This window comes from Otolemur garnettii, unplaced genomic scaffold (genome assembly GCF_000181295.1).
Source record: "Otolemur garnettii isolate 467f Iridium unplaced genomic scaffold, OtoGar3 scaffold00060, whole genome shotgun sequence".
Taxonomy (NCBI): Eukaryota; Metazoa; Chordata; class Mammalia; order Primates; family Galagidae; genus Otolemur; species Otolemur garnettii.
In genome coordinates this window covers 4,684,899-4,705,373 of record NW_003852455.1, presented here as the reverse complement: position 1 = coordinate 4,705,373, position 20,475 = coordinate 4,684,899, and the positions used below count along the sequence as shown (strand labels likewise).

The window sequence follows — 20,475 nt, the reverse complement described above, 5'->3', positions numbered from 1 at the left end:
GCCCTATGTGACAGGCTGAAGGGACTGGTGGGACAAGATCTCAGGGAAGCACAGTCATTTGCCGTTTAAAAGGTGTTTTTGTAAGCAGTCAGAATCTCTGCAAAGGTTTTTAATAGGAAAAAGTGTATTTTTTAAGTCCATGTAAAGAATAGTCAGGAATTCAAGAAAAGCGAGGTTGAGATACCACGTACGCGACTTTACAACATTGCAGGTTGTAACAACAAGCCCCTAAATTATGGCAGGAAGGATGAAAAAAAGGTAATATGGAACAAAGGTTGTCAGTTACATGATACCAAGGACCGCGTCTGATTTCATCTTGCTATCCTGCATGGTTCCCAGAAAGCCTTTAGTTAGTACCTGATGAAACAAAACCATGAAACAGGACAGAGAGAAATCAATGAGGTGTGTGACGGATGAGGCTAAAGAGGAGATGAGTCCAACTTGGAAGACGTGAAGGCTGGTGTCAGAAAAACTATTAATATTTGCTGTCTCCTAGGTATCACTAGTAGTGTTATTTACTGAAACGGGAAACTCAAAATAATAAGGAGAATGGGATCCCGCGGAAGACAATACATCCGAAGTGAATCACGTTGCATCTGAGTTACCAGTGGAACAACTACATGGAGGTATCTAATGCACAGCTGGAAATTTCTACAAGGAAGTCAGATGTCAACGTGTGGATGGGAAATACAGAGGAGACAAGTGAAGTTAATAAGATGAGCTTATCCAAGGAGAAATCACAGGAGAGAGAAGAGAAAAACAGGAGCGCAGGAAGGACAAAGAGAAGGACTGATTTAGGATTAGCAAAATATGTATCCCTTTAGGCGGCACCTGTGGCTCAAAAGGGTAGGGCACCAGTCCCATATGCCAGAGGTGGCGGGTTCAAACCCAGCTCTGGCCAAAAACTGCAAAAAAAAAAAAAAAAATGTATATCCCTTCATCACATTAGTTCACAGACTGGAACAGTGAAATTGTGAACAACAATATGCTTAGAACTCTTAAAACTGAGCACATTCAGACCCTGGAGCATTTCGTTTACAAGCTGTGAAATCTACCTGTGAAAGTGCCTGAATCAATCCAGAGGAGGTCTAGACCAACTGGAGACTTCATTTTAAAATGCGGGCAAAAAACCTCTTACGAAAATCCTAAGAGTTTGGTTAACATTAAAAAATAATAAAATCCTTACTGTGAAATTATAAAGTTCTTTTTTCAAAGCACATTATAAACAGCAGCTGCAAGGGCAGCTAACCAAATATTACTGTGCTGAGAGGGAACGTGATCTCCTAAAGGCCTCACAGAAATTCTAATCTAGACTTAGAGTACTTTACTCTGGCTTTATCAGACCAAATCTGGATTATTACATTTGATTTCAAGCAACATCCTCTACAATATAGATAAATTGGAGGTCAACACACCTTCTACATGAAATATAATTTTAGGAGCTATAAATTATCTTCCTCTGAAAGGACAGAGGACAGGTACATATTTGGCGTCTTGATTTTGAGATTAGAAAACTGAGGACGAGAAAGACTGAATTACCTGACCAAGTCTCTCTCAATTTCCAAGTTTGTCAAGGGGCTTGAAGCCACATTGTATAAGAAACAGTTGAGAAATTAGGGAAGACTTAATCTGGAGGTGATAGGACATGAGATTAAGAAATAAAGTGAGGTGATGCGGCATTTCCTTTTCAGTTGTAGTCTGAAGCCTTGCTACCCAATGTGTGGCCAACAGACTAGCCGCACTGGTATCTCCTGGGAGAGCATCCCAAAATCACTCCAGACTTGCTGAATCAGAATCTGCATTTTAACAAGATCTCCAGGTAATTCGTATGCACATGAAAGTTTAAAAGCATTGATCTAAAGAAATAAGAGAAAAGGGATTAGAGCTTTGTTCTTTGCTTTTGTTTTTGTTTCCCAGCTGACTTGAATTAAGAAACTTTCAGCAGACAGACTTTCAGTTCACTTGAGAAAAACATCATTTAATAATTAGAGCTGACAACACAGGTAACGTTCAGTCATTGGAGATCGGAAAGTTCAAGCAGAAAGCTGAAACGCACCTGAAATCTTCAGCGTTCTCTACTCTGCTGACCCATAACAACCTTAACTGAAAGGAAGGTCTGAATAGTTTTCTCTGCTGACCCATACTTCAATACTACATAGATAAGCAGACAACAGACATTTGTCAAGTAATTGAAAACATGATGGAGTGAACAGAAGTGATGAGGTCAGGGGCTCAAATACAGTTAGATGACCTTCAAAGTCCCCTATTACCCTGAGACTTTATGATTATTATATTAATGGGCTATAGCTGTGCTTTTTTTCCTACATACGAGTGGAACAGAGCTGAATCAGAAAATTTCACCCAACAAATCTGAATTTCCCAAAGGTTCACAGCATATAAGAAGATGACTCTATGGACTGGAGGCTCGTAAAGCATTGTTGACTGCCTCCCCCCTCTCTCTTCACCAAGAGTAATAATTTGGATATACCCAGTTTTTGTTAAGACTATGTGAATGGCAAGATGATTCATTAAACAAAGATATTTTATGTGACATGTGTGGTTATGCTAGGCTTTGTTCTTTAGCATGAAATAGGATTACGGGTCACGTTCTACATAAGACTAACCTCAAGAAATGACTTCATTACCTTCATGTTCTAATTATACAGTAAACCAACCAGTGATTCAACAGAATTCTATATTCACACTCAAGTCATATCTGCATAGGGAGAAATAATCTTGTTCCAGGGGCCCTCCACACTGTTTCTCTAAAGACTCCTCATGCTTGGTACGTACTACATACGAGGCAGCCTCTACATGATCGTTGTAACATTCTTTTCAGAAACTAAACGAACCCTTCTGTGCATTGGTCAAAATTGACTTTGCATTAGAATTCAGATTCAGGGAGCAAGTCAAGCTCATTCTTTTTGAGGTAATTAAGCAACACTACAAAAAAGATAAAACTAAATTTCCCTATGTATATTATAATATACACACATCAGGGGAGAAAATAAGAAAAAGGTCGAACACCAGAAACATCTATGGGCACAGATGAAGTGGATAATAAACATGAATGAAACTCACAGAAACCCTGAAGTATCATTTTAGGTAATATTTTAATTTTACCTTTTCCTTTCGAAAGCTTGCGATATTACCATAAGCAAGCACAACTGAAGCTCACCGACTGTCCATAATATTAAATATGATGATTCTAAGAGAGTGTCAAGACTGATATATCTAGTGAATGTTGGTTTCTTCCTTCCATAATTGACGAAGTTATGGTGGAAGACATATTTAAAAAGGTATATCCCAATATCTGGGAAATCTAAACACTTGACGATTAAGTCATTCCTTTCTTTTCTCTACATCAATTCCTTGTATTAATGAATTCCAATTCCTGTGCCATTCTATAGTTTCCCACATTTCCATTAAATTTAAATTTAAAACTTAATTTAAAACTGTCCTGAAATATGACATCCTACACTAGTATATTCAGAACTGTCTCCAATTTTTACTCACTATCATATAATTCCTTTCCTGTTTTATTTTATTTTTATCTTAGATTGATGTGAGGGGACAAATGTTTAGGTTATGTTGTTTTCACTTCTAAGGTAAAATTCAAGTTGTAGTTGAGCCCTTTACCCAGGGAGTGTGCTGAACACCCCCACATTGTGCATATTAAGTGGGAACCCACCAATCACCCTCCCTCCTCCCCTCCTCTGTCTCCTCTCCCTTCCCCCTCACTAGACTACACTTACGTTTTTCTTTGGTGTGGACTTGTAGTTATTTATATATTGGTTTCATATCAGTATTGAGTACACTGGGTGTTTTTTTTTTTTCCATTCTTGTGATACTTTACTAAGAAGAATGTCTTTCAACCCTATCCAGGTAAACACAAAAGATATAAAGTCTCCATCATTTCTTACGACTGAATTGTATTCCACGGTATACATATACCTCTTGAACAGAAACGTCTCCATTCTGATTTTTGTTATTATTGTCTCTTTGAGACTCTACCAGCAAATAAATAAATGTATTTGATTAAAACCAAAGCAAATTCTACCATTTTAATAAATCCTTCCAGGGCTGTGGTCCAAACTTACGTAACAGTCTATCTTGAATGCCCAGTGAAATTCTAGACACTAAAATAATACAGGGAAAATTTGTCAATTAGTGTACAATTATATTAATGAATCTAAGAACAAATAACGAATATATAGGAGATTTGTTAAACAAAAATACATATGTTAAATTTTTGAATTCCATTTTATATATATGTTAAATCTAGAACATCATATCAAATAAATTATTAAGCTATTTTCCTATATCTGACATATATTTTGGAATCCATCTGCCTATTAACACCAGAAATACACATCAAGAATAATAAAGCTGGAAGGAATCTCAGAAATCGCCTGATAGTAACCCTTTTGTTTGGAAAATGAGGAAACTAAGCTGAAGAAAAGAAAAACAATTGCCCCAAGGTCACAAGGAGTCTGACTCCTGGGTCCAGTGTTATTTCTATGACATCACATCACCGTAGACTGAATTGAAAACATCTTTTATTCATATCTTCTTTAAAAAATAGAAGGCTGGGTTTCAAACCAAGCAAAAGAATAAATACAGAAGACTGTGGCTCACATAGAAGACTTACTTAATGCTGCTATTAATAGCTTTAAAAGAGAAAAGAAGAAAAACCAAGGCAGTAATAAAGAGTCAACAGAAGGAAACTTTTTCATTAGACCCAATCAATAGTGTCTTTCCCCATCACTTAGAGCCTCACCAAAGAAAGGAAAGCCGCAGTGAATATGTTCTCTCGAGGGCATTTAACATTAAAATGACTTGTTGGTCTCAACTGTAAGTGTAAGGACCAGACAAGACTAAATTTGAAATCAATGGCAAGAGTTATTACTCATTAACCCAGTGCTAAGATATCTAAGTCAGTCAAAACAGAAATGGGCCCTTTTCCAAATCAGCTGCACCACCTACTTCCCCTTGGTTTCTGGGGCAAAGACATAAATTAATATAAATACAGCCCTCTCCCTTTTAGCATTCCCTTAGAAACTCCCCCTTCATAAGGGTTTAGGCAAAGGACATAAGGAGTGAAACAAGTGGCAATTAGAAGTTGGGTCTGGGAGAAATGGAAGACACGGGTTTGTACGCATTATCTAATAGCCATATATAAGATTAAAACGAACTCATGATATATTATATTTTTAAATCAAATGAAGATAAATTAACATTAGCCTAAAATACCAATGGCTCTTCTTGCTCAGCATGGTCACATTCGTGCAGAAATTCCCCTAGAGGCAGGCTAGTGCTGATGCCTGAGTGCCTTAGTCACCACTGGAAGGAATTTTGTCGTGATGAGTTATTTCTGACCACCTACTATGTAGAGAGCATTGAAATGACAAGGCTGTCGCCCTGCAGAAACTCACACCCCAGCAGTAGAGACAGACAGGTACCTGTACAGTAATAACAAGACAAGACAGACCAACTACAGACACCAAGACAGATACAAAGCCTGGGACAGGCAGTGATTCATTCTACCTGGGAGGATCTGAGAAGATCTGGCAGAAAAGATGGGAGATGAACTGGGTTTGGAATAATGGGCAGGACTGCAGCAGGCTGGATAAATGAGGGGTTGTGTCTGGGTAAGTGAAGGATAGGTGTGGAGGTTAATGGCATCCTTGGAGGAGGAAAAAAAATAGCCGTGAAATAAAGGAGTTTAAATGGATAGAAGCAGTAAATGTTCTATGAATGTCAAGAAGGCTGGGGTTGGCTAGAGCAGTATGTGGGGAGAGGGAAAGAAAGAACCTTGATTGTGCTGCCTATTCATGTCAAAGATATAAAAATAAAACTGTATGCTCTCAGGCAGGCATTGAACTCACACGTGCAGTTTTGAAAGACAGATTGTGGCTAATTTTTTTTTTAAATTAAGAAATTATTATTTTTCTTGAAATACAGAAATTAAAGGAGAAACCATCCAAAATAACACATCAAAAACTGTAACTTGGAGCACAGTAATACAAATCTGGTGGCGAGAATTAACAAATCTTAATTATATATTGCCATACACAAAAAGGACAAGGACGTTCTCATCATTGCGGTACCCTATTCTCAAGTGCATGACATTCTCAATAGGTGCCTGGCAATTCAACTTGACCGTATGTATTTAAAATCAGCTACCCACGTTTATATTGCTGAAGACACAGAACAGGTAAATAGATCTTGCTATAAGCATTGGGCAATGTCCCCACAAGGAGACAGATGCTATGGAGCAGTAATGTAGAGGTTTATGACAAATTTTGATCCTTGCTCTGCCATTCCTAGTTCTATGACCTAACTTATCCACTATGAGTCTCAATTCTTTCTTCCATGAGGCGGGTGGGTGGATTGCAATGAGCTCTCATGTTTTCTAATTCAAACTCAAGGTGGACTGCTCAAGGCCGATATCACAGATAATCACCCTCAAGTGCAGAATGTATAATTTTCTGAGACAAAAGTCTTAAACAAATTGCCTGTTCCAGTGAACAAGTTTTCAAATCAGAATTTCAAGCACCTGCCTGGAGTCAACTAGTGACCCAGGTGCACGAAGCTTGCCGCTGGTCAGCTCTGACAGGTGTGCCCATCAGCTTCAGGGAAACTAGCTGAATGTGGTGGCTTAGCATGGAAAAGACAGTTTAGGTGAGAGTAATGAAAGTCAGGACCAGGAGCCAACCGGAGTCTTCATTTTCACCACATCAAAATTTACCCTGATGGAACAGGCTCCCAACCAAGATGGCAGTCCCATCAGCAAACTCATAATGAATGGAACTCTAACTCAAGAAGCCATGTGGTAACCCAGAAAATGCATTCATAAACATTTCAAAGAAAAGAATCTTGTGGAAACACTGGGAAAGGCATAATTTCAAAGCAAGTTTCCCTCTTGGCCCTGCTTTTCTCATGACCTGTAGATGGAAAGGGAGGAGTAGACAGAAAGTCTGGGAAACCAGAGCTGCAGATGAGGAGGTGGCACAGGCACAATGCTGCCAACTGCTTTCCTGAGCAAAAGCTGCAGAGGATAACGGCCCAGGACCCGTCAGGGAAACACAGTGAGGTGGGGAGGCAATGAAAGACTCTCACTTTCCAGGGGAAAGTCAATCTCCAGGCTCTCATAGAGATGCCCTATGTGAGGCTACAGAGGGTGCCTGGGCTTCTATCCATATAACTTCCTTTCATCTTTTGCATTAACCTTCATGGAGTTGAAACACATTCTTCTTCATAAAGTATCACAAGCATAGAGAAGCAAGAATCCAATGTAGTCAATATGAATATGAAGCTGGTAAATAATCTAATAATACACGCTACATAAGACAGAAACTCAGATCAATTCAAGGTGGGGAGTAGGGCAATGAGGGAGCGGGAAAAGGGGAAGAGGGTGGGGGTGGGTGTCCTCCCACTCATGCGCACAATGTTAGGGTGTATGGCTCCCCTCTTGGGGGCAGGACACAAGCATAAGAGGGACTTTACCTAACAAATGCAAACATTGTAACCTAATTTTTGGTACCCTCAAATTAACTTGAAACAAACAAATAAAATGTATGTATGTACATATGGATGTACCTCCTTTCCTAGAATTCTCATACGCCACTTCCTCTTCCTCTCCTGGCTACACTCTGATTGCAAAAATCCTCCACAGTCTTCCTTTGAAAACAAGAAAGAGTGGCGGTAACCCCACATTGACTTGCTCCCTGGTGAGAAACAGGAGTTTCCTTATAATTTAAGATTTGCTTTATTTTCCATCATTTTTATTTACTACCCAGACATGGATGAACCTTTACCATTCCAGCCTCTTTGGGTGATCTGAGGTCGCACAGAGAATGGACATTATGTGGACAGCTCTGCTAGAGCTATTTGTTCAAAAATGGAATCTGACATTTGTTCTAACGAAATGATTTAAACATGGATGTCTACCTTTGGTACTTATTTAAATTCCCCCCCCCCCGGTTCTTAATTATTTGGGGATTATTATCTGATTCTAGGGCACTCGAAGGTGATCTGGGTCATCTTTTGAACTCCCAAGATTAAAATCCAACATTAAAATCACGGGGGCAATAAAAAATATCTCTTCTAGAAATTGTATTTTTCTCTCTTTATAATAACTTACACAAGTTTCTAGTTTTTCTCTCATAAATCTCTTTCACACTTCATTTCAATCTCCCTTTTGACCTTAGTTTTAAAGTCTCTAACGCTGTGTGCAGCTGAGGGGAAGAGAATAGGTCTACACTGGGGTGAAAAGACAGACCGATAATTCAGACAAGATTCATTTATTAGCGCATTACAGGTAATTAAACCATGGCATGAGGTTAGGAACATCTAAAACAGCACACTAAGAAAACGGTTTTTGGCCTTCCTTTCTATGTAAGAAAAGAGCTGGGCATGGTGGCTCAGCCTGTCATCTCAGCATTTTGGGAGAACGCAACAAAAGGATTGCTTGAGCCCTCGAGTGCAAGACCAGCCCAGGCAATATAGTGAGATCCCGTCTCTACAAAAAATACAAACAACATTAGCCTGGTGTGGTGGTTCTCACCTGTAGTCCCAGCCACTCAGGAGACGAGGGAGGAGGATGGCTTAAGCCCAGGAGTTTGAGGTTGCAGGTTGCAGTGAGCCATAATGACGTCCCTGTCCTCTAGCCCAGGAAACAGAGGGAGATACTGCCTCCGAAATGAATAAAGAGACAACAACAACAACAACATAAAGTAAGAAGCAGGGAGCATGTTTATGTCTCATGTATCTAGGATCGAGTATTTCTATTGGGAGAGAAGTTATAGGTGACAGATTTTCAAGCAAAAAAAAAAAAAAAAGCCCCTAGATACTCTTAAATACAACTCCCTTGTTTTTCAAGGAAGAAAAGTGAGGTACATTTCCAGTAGAGCTGACTGGCAAAGTCAAAAGAAAACCAGATTAGGAAAAGCAAACCTGAGTTCAAATCTAGAGTCTGACGCTGGAAGCCCCAAGCTTGCAGGACCTCAGCATCCTTAGTGGGGAAGTGGAGACACTAACTTCCCCGAGAGGCTTGCCCCATGAGTCAGTGCCATTTACTCGCTGATGTACTGGCAATTGAAGAACTGCAGTGACACAGGCAGTATGCTATGGGCTGAAAACTAGTGCTGACCGGGGAACACGTCACATTCTCTCACATTCTCTCCAGGGGGAGGAGGCACGCAAACACACCAGTCACCCAGCGCAGTTTCAGGACACCATGAAACACGAGGAAGATTCAACAAGGAGCACAAGGACGGGGCTCCAGACTGGGTGTTGGTGTCCTCCTGCCCCCTAATTCCTAGGTTAAAATCCTCAGCTCTAAGGTGACGGTATTAGGAGGTGGGGCCTTTGGGAGGTGATTAGGTGGGGAGGACTTTGCCTTCATGAATGAGATTAGTATCCTTATTAAAGAGGCCCCAGAGAGCGCTTTTCCCCTTCCAGAATGTGCAAAAGTGGCAAGAAGATTGCCCTCTATGAACCAGGAACATACAGATGGTGTTAAGGGCCGTCAGCAGACTGTGAAATGATTAAACAATAAATCAATCACAGTTTTTCACCTTAGCTTTCCCTGGTGCTCTGCAGTTTGGCTATTGCATTGTGTGACCCATATTGACTCTGCCCCTCCCCGGCACTCCTCCATCTCAGCAAAGGTACGATCCACTATTGAACTGATCAGCCTGGAATCTTTGAGGCACCCTCCTTTCCCTCCCATCAGGTTCTACTCACTCTACAGCCACCCACTCTTATATTCCTTGCATCGTTTCAACATCCTCTGTAGCCTAGACCAATGGTTCTCAAACGTTCTGGTCTCAGAACCCGTTCACACTTCTAAGTATTAGTGAGTACCCACAAGAGCTTTTGTTTCTGTGAGTTCTCTCTCACTACTGTATTTAGATATTACAGCAAATGTTCTAAATGTTTATCCAAAATAATAAAAGCCTACTAAATGTTAACATACATAGCCTGTTTTAATGAAAATCACATTTTCCAAAACAAACGAAAAAATAGTGAAACAACCAGCTTATGAATATGTTTGTAAATCTCTGTTATGTCTGGCTTAACAGAAATCGACCAGATTCTCAAACTGCTTCTGTATTCGATGTCTTGTGGTACGTCTGTGTGGCTGAAATACGTCACGGTGACTTGGCCTCACATGGAAAAGGGAGGAACATTTTAACACCCCTGCATCACACAGTCCCTGGAAAAGCCACTGGATGCTTGGGACAGGTAAGTGAAAAGGCAAATAAATCAGTATTATTATGAAATACTTTTATGAAAAGTGTTGACCTTGTGGATCATGGTGTTCCCAGGCCCCTGTGCCGAGCTTTGAGAACTGCTGGTGGGGACTGACACATTGGGCTCCTTCCTCCTCCTTTGCTTCCACTCTGCCTCCCTTGAAATCCATTCTCTTCTTCAAAGCCAAAGTGCCAGCTTAAAACCATAAGTCACGTTATAACAGCCCCTACTGCTGACCCTTCCTAGGTCAGCCCCCAGGCAACTCACTCCTTGCCAAGCATTCCAACATCAGAAAAGTTTTGTTAATTCCTTGGGAAAGTCATTAGCTAAAACCCCAAACGTAGTATATTAAGTGTCTCTCCTAAGACTAACAACACCATCTTTAGAAATTCTCAAAAATCTGTAATAATTCTAGAAGGAAAAGTCTATCAATGCATATTATGATGAAGCACTCAAGAAAGGGACAAAAATTAATCATTATTAACAAATTCCCCAAACCAAATCTATAAGGTAATGTCCATGCACAAACATGTCCTCACCAAGAACAGAAACTATATGCTGCTATGTGCGTAAGCCCTGGACTTCTTAAGATATAATTTTATGAGACAAAGTAAATTTCTAAAGATCTTCTAAAACATTCTTCTTGTCTCCTTAAACATAGAGACTGCTTCATTTTCTACGGATTGTTTTTCTAATTCCGTTGAAGAATATCAACTTCATTAAAATGTTAAGGATTTAATCCTGAGTCATATAGGGCCTGGTAAGATTTCTGTGAGACGAAGGAAATCAAGAGATCACAGAATTCCTACTATTTTAAAATGTTCTTACGATGGAAACATAATTTGTTAATGAGAATAAACTGCTGTAGAGAAAACAGAATTTAGAAAAAAAAACCATACAAAATACTAGTTTAAACCCTAAGGTGGGTTTCTGAAGAGAAAAGCTTTTTTTTTTTTTAAACTAACATCAAGGCAAATATCATTTAGTTAGGTTGATTCTGTAGTTGAGATATAAGTCGTCCTTTTACAAGAGAAAGTACAATCAAAGTACTTGCTATTAACATAAAATATCACCTGTCATATGAATCTATTCTGAATCTCATCTCTATGTTAACCAAATTATTTCAACTTATAAAAATCTAATTCATATTCCACAGATCACATGATTAAGCATATTTCCCCTCCGCTGTTATTTTTCTTCTTGAAGTTCCTATTATGATGTTCCCTTCCTCTATGTAAAAAGATAGATTTTATAATAAAAATACTGAAGGAGTATATGGTCAAATACTATACACCTACCAACACAAGTTATAAAAGCAGTACTGAATTTTTGAAGAACCACAATTTTTACAACATCAGAAACAAGGACTCTGAAAAATAAGATAAATGAAAATCAACAAAATTTGGTAAAATTACAATCCTTTTTAAATTTATTACATGGTGTAATCATATGCCACATTCTTTAAAAAACAGAAGGAAGGGCATATAAAATCAAATACTTAAAAAAACTAAAGATTTTTAGGGGAGGGGTTTCTCCTAATTAATGATCCTTTAATGTTTAAGGGAAAGAACTAAGTTATATAGTAAACTAATAAAAACACCAAATCACTTAAAATACCTAGGTTTAAGCTCATCTAGTTCCTCTGCCCTTTCCAAAGAGGCTCCCTTTGAAAAATGAAAGGTTGATTCTGGATGACCTCCAAGGTTTGTGGCTGCTCAGACATTCAGAAACCCTATAAACACATTTCTCTTCTTGATTATGAATGCCATCCCTTACCTACAGTAACTTCTGAGTTTAAATAATACATCATTTTAGAGTCAAACATTTGTCCAAGTGTTTTTATTCAAAATAAAGCAAACGTTGGACATGAATAAGCCGTGTAATTCATATGGCTGCACTTGCGGCCTAGACACAGCAACTTACATGGCATCAGCATTTAAGCAAATATTCTATGGCTCATACAGGCATTTCATGCACAAATAGTGACTCAAATAACAACCTTGAGAATGCTCTTTTCTTTATTAGAAAGTACACAAACAGAAATGTTCTAAAGTCTTAACTGTGTTTCAATGCCCTCACTCAACTTGCCAGTCAGGGCCTCCAACATTTCATACGGAAAGAGCTACCTACAGCCCACACAGGCCTGAAGTACTAACTATTCCTGTGCTAGCTATAGGTCTTCAATAATGCATCTCAGCTGTATGAGGGGGTTGCTTCTGAACTCAAATTGCCTTTCTTACCCTATGCCATCTTCTCCAAGTTACTTCTACTTTACCCTACCCCTGTTAGAATTATAAAATACTGTTAATAATGACAACACTAATTCCTGATATACATCTACACACATACAACTCCATCTTTTGACAGGAGACATCCAGTTCTTCTTCACACTACTTTTTTCTGTGTTGTGTTGCAAAGAAGACAGGCACAAAACAAAAAATCTAGTTCTAGTCCCAATTTTGTCACAAGCTAGCTGTGTAACCTTAGATAAACCACACACTTGCTATGGCTTTAAGATTTCTCATCTATAAAGGTAAGTATTTTCCAGTATGATCCCAGGGAGAGCCATCGCATCGTGCTGCAGGGGTAGCGTTCACAAAGCATCCCGTGTGTATGGTGACCCTGGAGCTGTGTGATGTGAGATCCTGGCCTGCCACTTCCCATGTTTCCATTCTGTTTTATGGCAATTTTAAAATCTGAGCCCTTCGCCATAACTTCGGGATCCCCACTGTCTTTATAAGGTTTCAATAGTATATACACCAGGTTGGTGAACTAAGAAAAAAGGAGCGATACTGAGTGTGTGAGCCCCGACATCAGAAATACTACCATGGCTTTTCCCATCTAATACTTGGCTTAGCCTCACTGACTCACTCTCCTAGAAAGTCTGTTCAATGAAACCTGCGTTTCAGGGCAGTGATTCTTTATCAGGATAAATTATTCCATTTCACCACTTCACCATTGGTGACTCAGGTGGCGGTTCACGATGATATGGCTTAGCAAGGCTTCTGATTTCAAGAACACCTCAAATATCAGGTGAACACAACATCAAGGTGCTTATCAAACAGACTCCCTCACATAGTTTTTCTTCTGGGTGTGTAGCAACTTCCTGCCAAAGAATCCAGCTAAAGAATCCTCTCTGAAATTGAAATGTGGAAGGTGCTATCTCTCTATAAATAGGCTCATCCCATGCTATGTGAATCATGGTTGCTGACAGCAAATCAACAGATTAATTATTTGGCTTTGTTAGTGAGGATAATAGCACACGATCGTCTTCCCGAAAAGCTTTTCCACACACCACACTCCCATTCTATAAACTGAGCTTCAGAACAAACTGAAGTTTGTGGTGTCCAAACACACGCATGGTGCCCTTGCACTGGGAATGTTTGAACAGGTCTTGCCATCTCTCTCTGCCTGATTGTCACCGTGACACTTTTAGCTAAAGGAAGTCACCAATCAGGATCCTCTGTGCTGAGACGAACACTAAGTAGATGAAAAGGAGAAGCATGTTACATGAGCACTGAAGAAAACAATAAACTCTGAAATCCTCTCTAATTCTCTGTTTTCTAATGAAATACTAAGGAAAGGGCCACAGGAAGCAACCACTGCAGTCCTTCCTTCCCATGCAAAATTAAGTCATGCAAATTAAGCCATGCAAAACTAAGCCATTGCTCATCTCCGAATCCACCAAGATCAGATGACTTTATCTCACCCATTCACAAATATAATCCATCCATCATTCCTATTACTTTCTATTTAGCTGAGGGGTTGAGCAGGATTAACTCAAAAACTTCCTATAATTATCCCAAGCAGCACGCAAGAACATACTTCAGAGATTGAGATGAGAGTGTCATATTGAGATCAGAGCCTTTAAGTAGTAGACTACATAATCGTTTCTCAGCCTTTTGGCTAAGATCAAGTGAGGTAGTAGACGACATAGACCCTAAGAGAAGGCCTCCAAATGACCCCTGTAGAACAAAACAGGTGACTTTATTTTCTCCCAATAGGAATTACTTATTTTTCAGGGACGGTTCTAGTTTTTGCATAAATCTTCACTTCTATAAGATAAACAGGCTATCTATGTTAACTGGGTATAGAACAGCAGAGACTTTCGCAGCTCACTGTAAGATCATAATATTTTTGTTTACTCCTGCAATCTATTACTTTATTCATCATCACGGAATAACAGAATGAACCTAGAAGGAAGTGGACAATGTCATGACAACCCAAAGGAAAATGAAATGGGATGGTTTCTTCTAAGGCTTAATCCCAGTTTCTAAGCTAATTAATTCTGTACCCCATTTGCCCAGACTTCTCAACTGTTTTCCTTAACCCAATGAACCTAGCCAACATGCCTCCTTTCTGGAAACCAAAAGAACAGACAGAGGTGCAAACAGGCCAACTAGTCAACTAGTTTGCACTAGTCACTAGTTTGCACAGAGCAGGCTTCCCCTCTAGATAACAGTTTCCTTTCACTTGTCCACAATCAGGGTCCAGGATCTGCAGATTGCAAATAACCCTGATCCCACACCCCAGAGGATCAACAGTCTGATGGAAGTGAAGCACTGATGTTTTATCAATTTTGTTTTCCTTCTCTGAAGCTGGAACACTGGCCTGGCTGGAGCTGGGAGGCATCACACAGAAACTCAAAGTATCCAATTTCCTTTTGTAAATAGACATATCAGAAAGCCATCATTTGAGTTTAAGCCCTCAGTAGAGAATTAGCTTCAGAAAGGCCAAGCCATGAAAATCTCAAATGAGTCTTCAGTTTTCTTTATACCCCCTGAGGCCGAGCTGTGGAAACTATCTTGTTCCCTAAATGTTCCAAAAGTACTAAGCCTCAGTGTGCAGAGAATGGTAATAGGACAGAAAAGTTAATGAGGGAGGCTCCGTGGAAACCATGAGAATGGATGGAAGGAAAAAACTAGAAAAGGAACAGATTGAGATAAAAGGCATGTGGGAAAATGGAGAAGTGGGAAATTGGGATGTCTGATAGATGCAATACCATGTGTTGCTGGAGGAAGAGTTAAAAGAGAACAAATTTAAGTTCACCTGGTGTCTTCTAAGTGTCTATCCCAGATTACAGGGAGAGCTTTATCTATCTCTAGGTCCTCAGTGGGCAGTATGCCTACTCTCACACTACAGACGGATGAATGGGAGAAGGAGAAAATCAATGAATGACCGAAGGAAAGCGTGAGGTGGCCACTGTCCTCAAGGACTCTACAGGCTATTTTGAACTATGTGTATCTATACGTGCAACTCCTGTCCTAGTCAGAGCCCAGACTGAACAAAGCAGTGTTTTCCTGAAAAGGAGACAAGAAGCTCTTAACTCCTAGGGTGGTTGACAGACGCCTGAAAAGGAGAGAAGAGGGGCCAGAATGGAAGAGAGGGGTCCTGGGTCCCTTCCACTGGCGCCCTCAGGTACTCTGAGGAAGGGGCTGAAGGGGTGTCGCCCTCCGGAGGCCCACTCTCCGGGCTTCTACTGACCTGGTCTCCTCCTCACCGGCCTCTTGCGGCCGCTGCAGAAGCGCACTTTGCTGAACACCCCGAGGACGTGCCTCTCGCACAGGGAGCGCCCGTCTTTGCTAGGGCTGGAGCGGCGCTTGGAGGCCGACACCCGGTCGCTGTTGGACTCCCTCGCCTGCCGCTTCTGGCGGATCAAGGAGCTGGCTATCGCCGCAGCCATAGCTGCTCAGCGCGGGCCCCAGGCCCCAGGCTCTCCTGTGCCCTCGGGTCGTGCTCCGCCGGGGCGAGGGCAGGACCTCGGCGGCCAGGAGGGACAGGACAGGCGCGGGGAGGCAGTGCTAATAATATTTGAGGAGGCTGCAGTACCGAAAGCCCAGCGCCCACAAGGTTAGTCAAAGTCTGGGCAGTGGCGACAAAATGTGTGCAAATCCAGATGTAAACTTGCCCAACCTCTGGCAGCGAGGGCGGGGCGGTCCCAGGCCTTCCTGCGAAGTAGACGTTTGCTCCCCAAACTTGCACCCCAAAGCGATCCGCGTCCAAGGGGCAGTGGGGAGTTTAGTCACACTGCGTTCGGGGTACCAAGTGGAAGGCAAAGAAGGCTGTCCAAAATAACAAGCCGTGCCCCTGCTGGAGAGGCGCAAGCGTTGTGAGATGTCCCAAGTATACCTACACATACATACATAGAAAACCCGTTTACAAAGCAGAGTCCGGACCGAGGCGGGCAGTGCTACCCCGGTCGAAAATACTAAAAAGTGAATAAAACGTTCCTTTAGAAAACAAGCCACCAACCGCGAGAGAGGAAAGGAAGGCAGCAATTTAACTCCCTGCGGCCCGCAGTTCTGGAGATTAAGAGGTCCGTCCGGGCTGGGTGAGGTCTACGGAATGCATCGCACCGGCTGCGGCTTTCCAGCGACCAGCCCCCCGACTTCTGGAATTCCGAGAGGCGCGAAGTGGGAGGGGTTACCGGAGTCTGGGTAGGGGCGCGGGGTGCAGCCAGATGTTTCCCGGGCGGTGAGCGCGACTTCTGGCCAGCAGCACTGCAAAGAGAGCGGGAGGCGAAGGAGGGGGAAGGGAAGGAGGGAGGGAGGGAGATCCTCGAGGGCCAAGCACCCCTCGGGGAGGAACCCGCGCGAGCCGATCTGCGGGGTCCCGAGAGCGGGCGCTCTTTCTCTTTCCGCTTGCTTTCCGGCACGAGACGGGCACAGCTGGTGATTATTTAGGGAATCCTAAATCTGGAATGACTCAGTAGTTTAAATAAGCCCCCTCAAAAGGCAGCGATGCCGAAGGTGTCCTCTCCAGCTCGGCGCCCACACGCCTTTAGCTGGAGCTCCCCGCCATGGTCCGCCCGGGGCCGCCGCACCGAGCCGGTCTCCGCACAGGCTCCGAGGGAGCGAGGGAGGGAGGGCGGGAAGGAGGGGGCACCCTGGCGGGCTCCGGATCAGGTCATCGCCGCGCTGCCCGGGCTCCCCAGGCTCGCGCGCCCCGGCAGTCGGCAGCTCCCAGGCAGCAGATCAGATGGGGATTACCCGCCGGACGCAAGGCCGATCACTCAGTCCCGCGCCGCCCATCGCGGCGGAGGAAGGAAATGACCCGCGCGCTGCGAACACCCGCGCGTCCGCTCGGGTTGGGCGGGGGTTGGCTGCGGGCGACGTCGACTCGCGGTGGCTGCGGCTCCCGGCCGGAGCTGCCCACCATGGTCTGGCGCCGGGGGCGCAGGCGGGCCCCCTAGGCCCCCAGGACGACAGCGGAAGACGGCAGCGCGCGCAACCCGGGCCCTAGGGGCCAAACGCGGACTGTGGGACCAGGGCCAGGAGGCAGGTGCGGGCGGCCGCCAACTCGCCCAACTTGCTGCGCGGGTGGGCGCTCAGAGCCGCGGGCTTGCCGGGCGCCCCCGGACGCCGCGCCGCCGCCTCCCCGCGCCCGCGAGGGGGCGCTCAGGGCGGAGTCCCATTCACGGGCCGAGGCTCGGGGCGCGCGGAACCGCACCGGCCCCGGGGAGCCGCCGCCGCCCCGCCGGCTCTCTCGGCTGGAGTGCCAGCTCCGCAGGAAACTCCAGGCTGGGCCAGAGCCACCGCGACGGCGGGTGGGACGGAGAGCCGGCGGCAACCGCGGTTCCCCCGCACCGCTCGCCGACCCGCGGAAGAGCGGCCAGGTGGGGCCGAGAGAGGCGCCAGGCTCTCGGGGCGCAGAGAAGCGCGGCGCGCTCAGGTCTAGCTCCCTTACTCGCGCCCTCTGCTCCCAGACTCCTTCTTTCCTTCCTCTCTCCTGTCACTCCTCTCCCCCCTCTGTCTTCTGTCTCTCCCCTTTTCTCCTCTCTACGCAATCCTACGTGATTGAGGTTTGGATGAGAAATTCTCAAGAGGCAGAGTGAGGGAACTGCAGCTAGGGTCTGCTCTGCCCTGTCCCTCCCACACGAAAAACACCCGTGGGCAGGTTGAAAGACCCCAGGTGCACAATGAAGGGGTTGGGGGAGGAGGGACTGAGAGAATGCAGTAAGGTCGAGCAGCACGTAAAATTCTCTGTGTAGGAAGGACGTGGACACTGGAGAAAGTAACAATGGCCTCTTTGGCCCTCATGATGGTCTCCACCTTCAGTTCATTTTGAAACAGGAAAAGGTGTTTCCTCCTCCTTAGGACCCACATTTCTTGGTTCTGTCTAGAAAGCTGCAAAACAGTCACGGTCCCTAAAAAGAGGGACCAAGTGAGCAACCTACACAGAGGATGAATGGAGGTGGGGCGAGGAAGTGACGTGTGCAAAGGCAGTCAACAACACGCCTTGGCGTGCAGTCAGGTCCAGGAGGGCTTGGATGATAGCTGATGTTTAAGAAACTTAACAGAGTAGTCCCACAAGCTAAAACGGAGCATGAAGGACCTCCCAGTCCTGTTAAAGTCTAGAAGTGGCTTTTAGTTATAATTTCTCCTCAATATCTCCAAATATCCCTAATCTGTCTCACTTCACTAGGCATCTAGGCAAAAAGATTAAATGTATGATTTCTGAGCACAAACAGGTGTATGTTGGAAACATCCTAATGAAGGACAAGGACAATGCAGGCCCTGGAAGCCACAGAAAATGGATGTTAAGACCCAGAGGAACCCCAGGAGCTCTCTAGATGTAGAACCAGCTGAGATTCACTTGGGCGATGAGAGAGATTAATATCTATGAGGTTGTTTAGAGCAAGTATTGAGTCTAACAACCCTACTCGGCCTTGGGGCCTGGACGTCCAGGATGCAATGCCAGCTGGGCAAAGCAAAGGCTGGCAGAGTAATAGTTCATGGGACAGCCAGCTGGGATGAGGATTAACAGGCTAAACACCCTGAAGAAAGGCGGATCCTAGATGTCAATGGGGACTATGCACCCTCTGCAGCAGTTTCCTGGGGTCGAAGGAGGACAGTGGATTCATTCGGGGATTCTAACAATACACAAGGAGACAGGTGAAAAAGAACACACACACCACCCTTCTCCAAAATGAGCCTGAATACATGCTCAAAAGTGCATCTGAATGAAACAAGGAACATGCCTTAAAATCAATTTGGTAACAATGTCGATTGAAAAATGTTCACATTCCTCAAGTAAGATTATTTTCCACCCCCTGGCTAAAGACTTGTCAAAATCTTAACCAAGACTTGCATAGATCATACTGGATGGCTGGGGGGGGGGCTCCTGCCTCTTTTCCAGTTAAACACCAGAATGAAAAGGTTTAGCTGAGGGAGTATAGAATTAGGCAAGAGTAGGGTGTATGATGAGGCCTTCAGGAAATCATTGCTAACCTTGGAGTCTCACGTTTATCCTCATTCCCATCTACTTCACAGTACTGCATATGCATGTATAGGGTTTTTTGAAAACTGGAAAATGCCAAATGAGTAAAAGAAATGATGACAGTGTTTCTTCACCTGAAATGTTTATTTAAAATGCAGATTCCTGATGGTCTCTCAAAACATGAAGCAGAAATCTGTAGGGGGAGAGCCCAAGAATCTGCATTTTAACAAGTTTCCAGGTACCACAGTTTGAGAGTTGAATATATGACCGCAAGGTAGATAATACAAGGAAAAAGGACTAAACTCAAATATTCTCAAAATCTGGCATGCTTCCTCAGAAATGCAGTCCTGTGTCCCTCATCCCGCCCCCCCCACCCCAAAAAAGGCCTGGAAAGAGGATTAATCTTTGTGTCACCAATTTTTTTCTCATAGGTTTATGAGAAATGAAGCTGTTTTGATGTACAAGGTAACTAATACAGAGAGAGAAGGAAGTGATGAATAAAGTTGAAAAAGCAGGAAAACAGTTGCTGTTTGAAGTTCTGTTCTCTGTTTTGACATGACAATATCAAGTTAGGCATGTAAAGAAGAGAAAAAAACAATCAATGCCAGCTTTCCGAGAGCAACATTACTTCTGCCTTTAGATCTCTATTAAAAGAACGTGGTGTTCTGGATTCAATCAGACAACAAAGACTTTCCCTTTCTCCTTACACTCCCTCTGCTGTTGTCAGAGTGCTCTTTAGCTGTTTAGCCCCTTAAGTCATCAGCAGCACCACTTAGTCTGTTTCCCCAGTGAAAAGAGGTAAGGATAGAGAAACTTAAATTATCTGGGACCTAAGTACATGGGTATTGAACTCAGAAGAAATACTTAAATTAATTACTTTTATGTCCAGAAATTTATAAGTTTCCTACCCAGGCCACTAAATCTCATAAATCTTCCTCCAGTCTTGCTAGGACATTTCCAATATCTTTGTATACTGGGATCAGGAATAAAATTAAA

At 43.3% G+C, this 20,475-nt stretch overlaps 1 protein-coding gene across 3 annotated transcripts in view; it reads right to left on the bottom strand.

Annotated features, from left to right (window-relative positions):
- Positions 1 to 20,475, bottom strand: part of FGF12 (fibroblast growth factor 12) — a 530,610-nt gene that overhangs the window by 222,166 nt on the left and 287,969 nt on the right. The window contains exon 1 of one of the 3 annotated variants that reach the window (XM_003792698.2): positions 15,745 to 16,146. The exons of the other annotated variants lie outside the window; for them this stretch is intronic. Coding sequence (XP_003792746.1) covers positions 15,745 to 15,943 — 199 coding nt within the window. The 5' untranslated portion in view covers positions 15,944 to 16,146. Of the gene's footprint in view, positions 1 to 15,744; positions 16,147 to 20,475 lie in introns of those variants that run through there. 3 annotated transcript variants of the gene reach the window in all.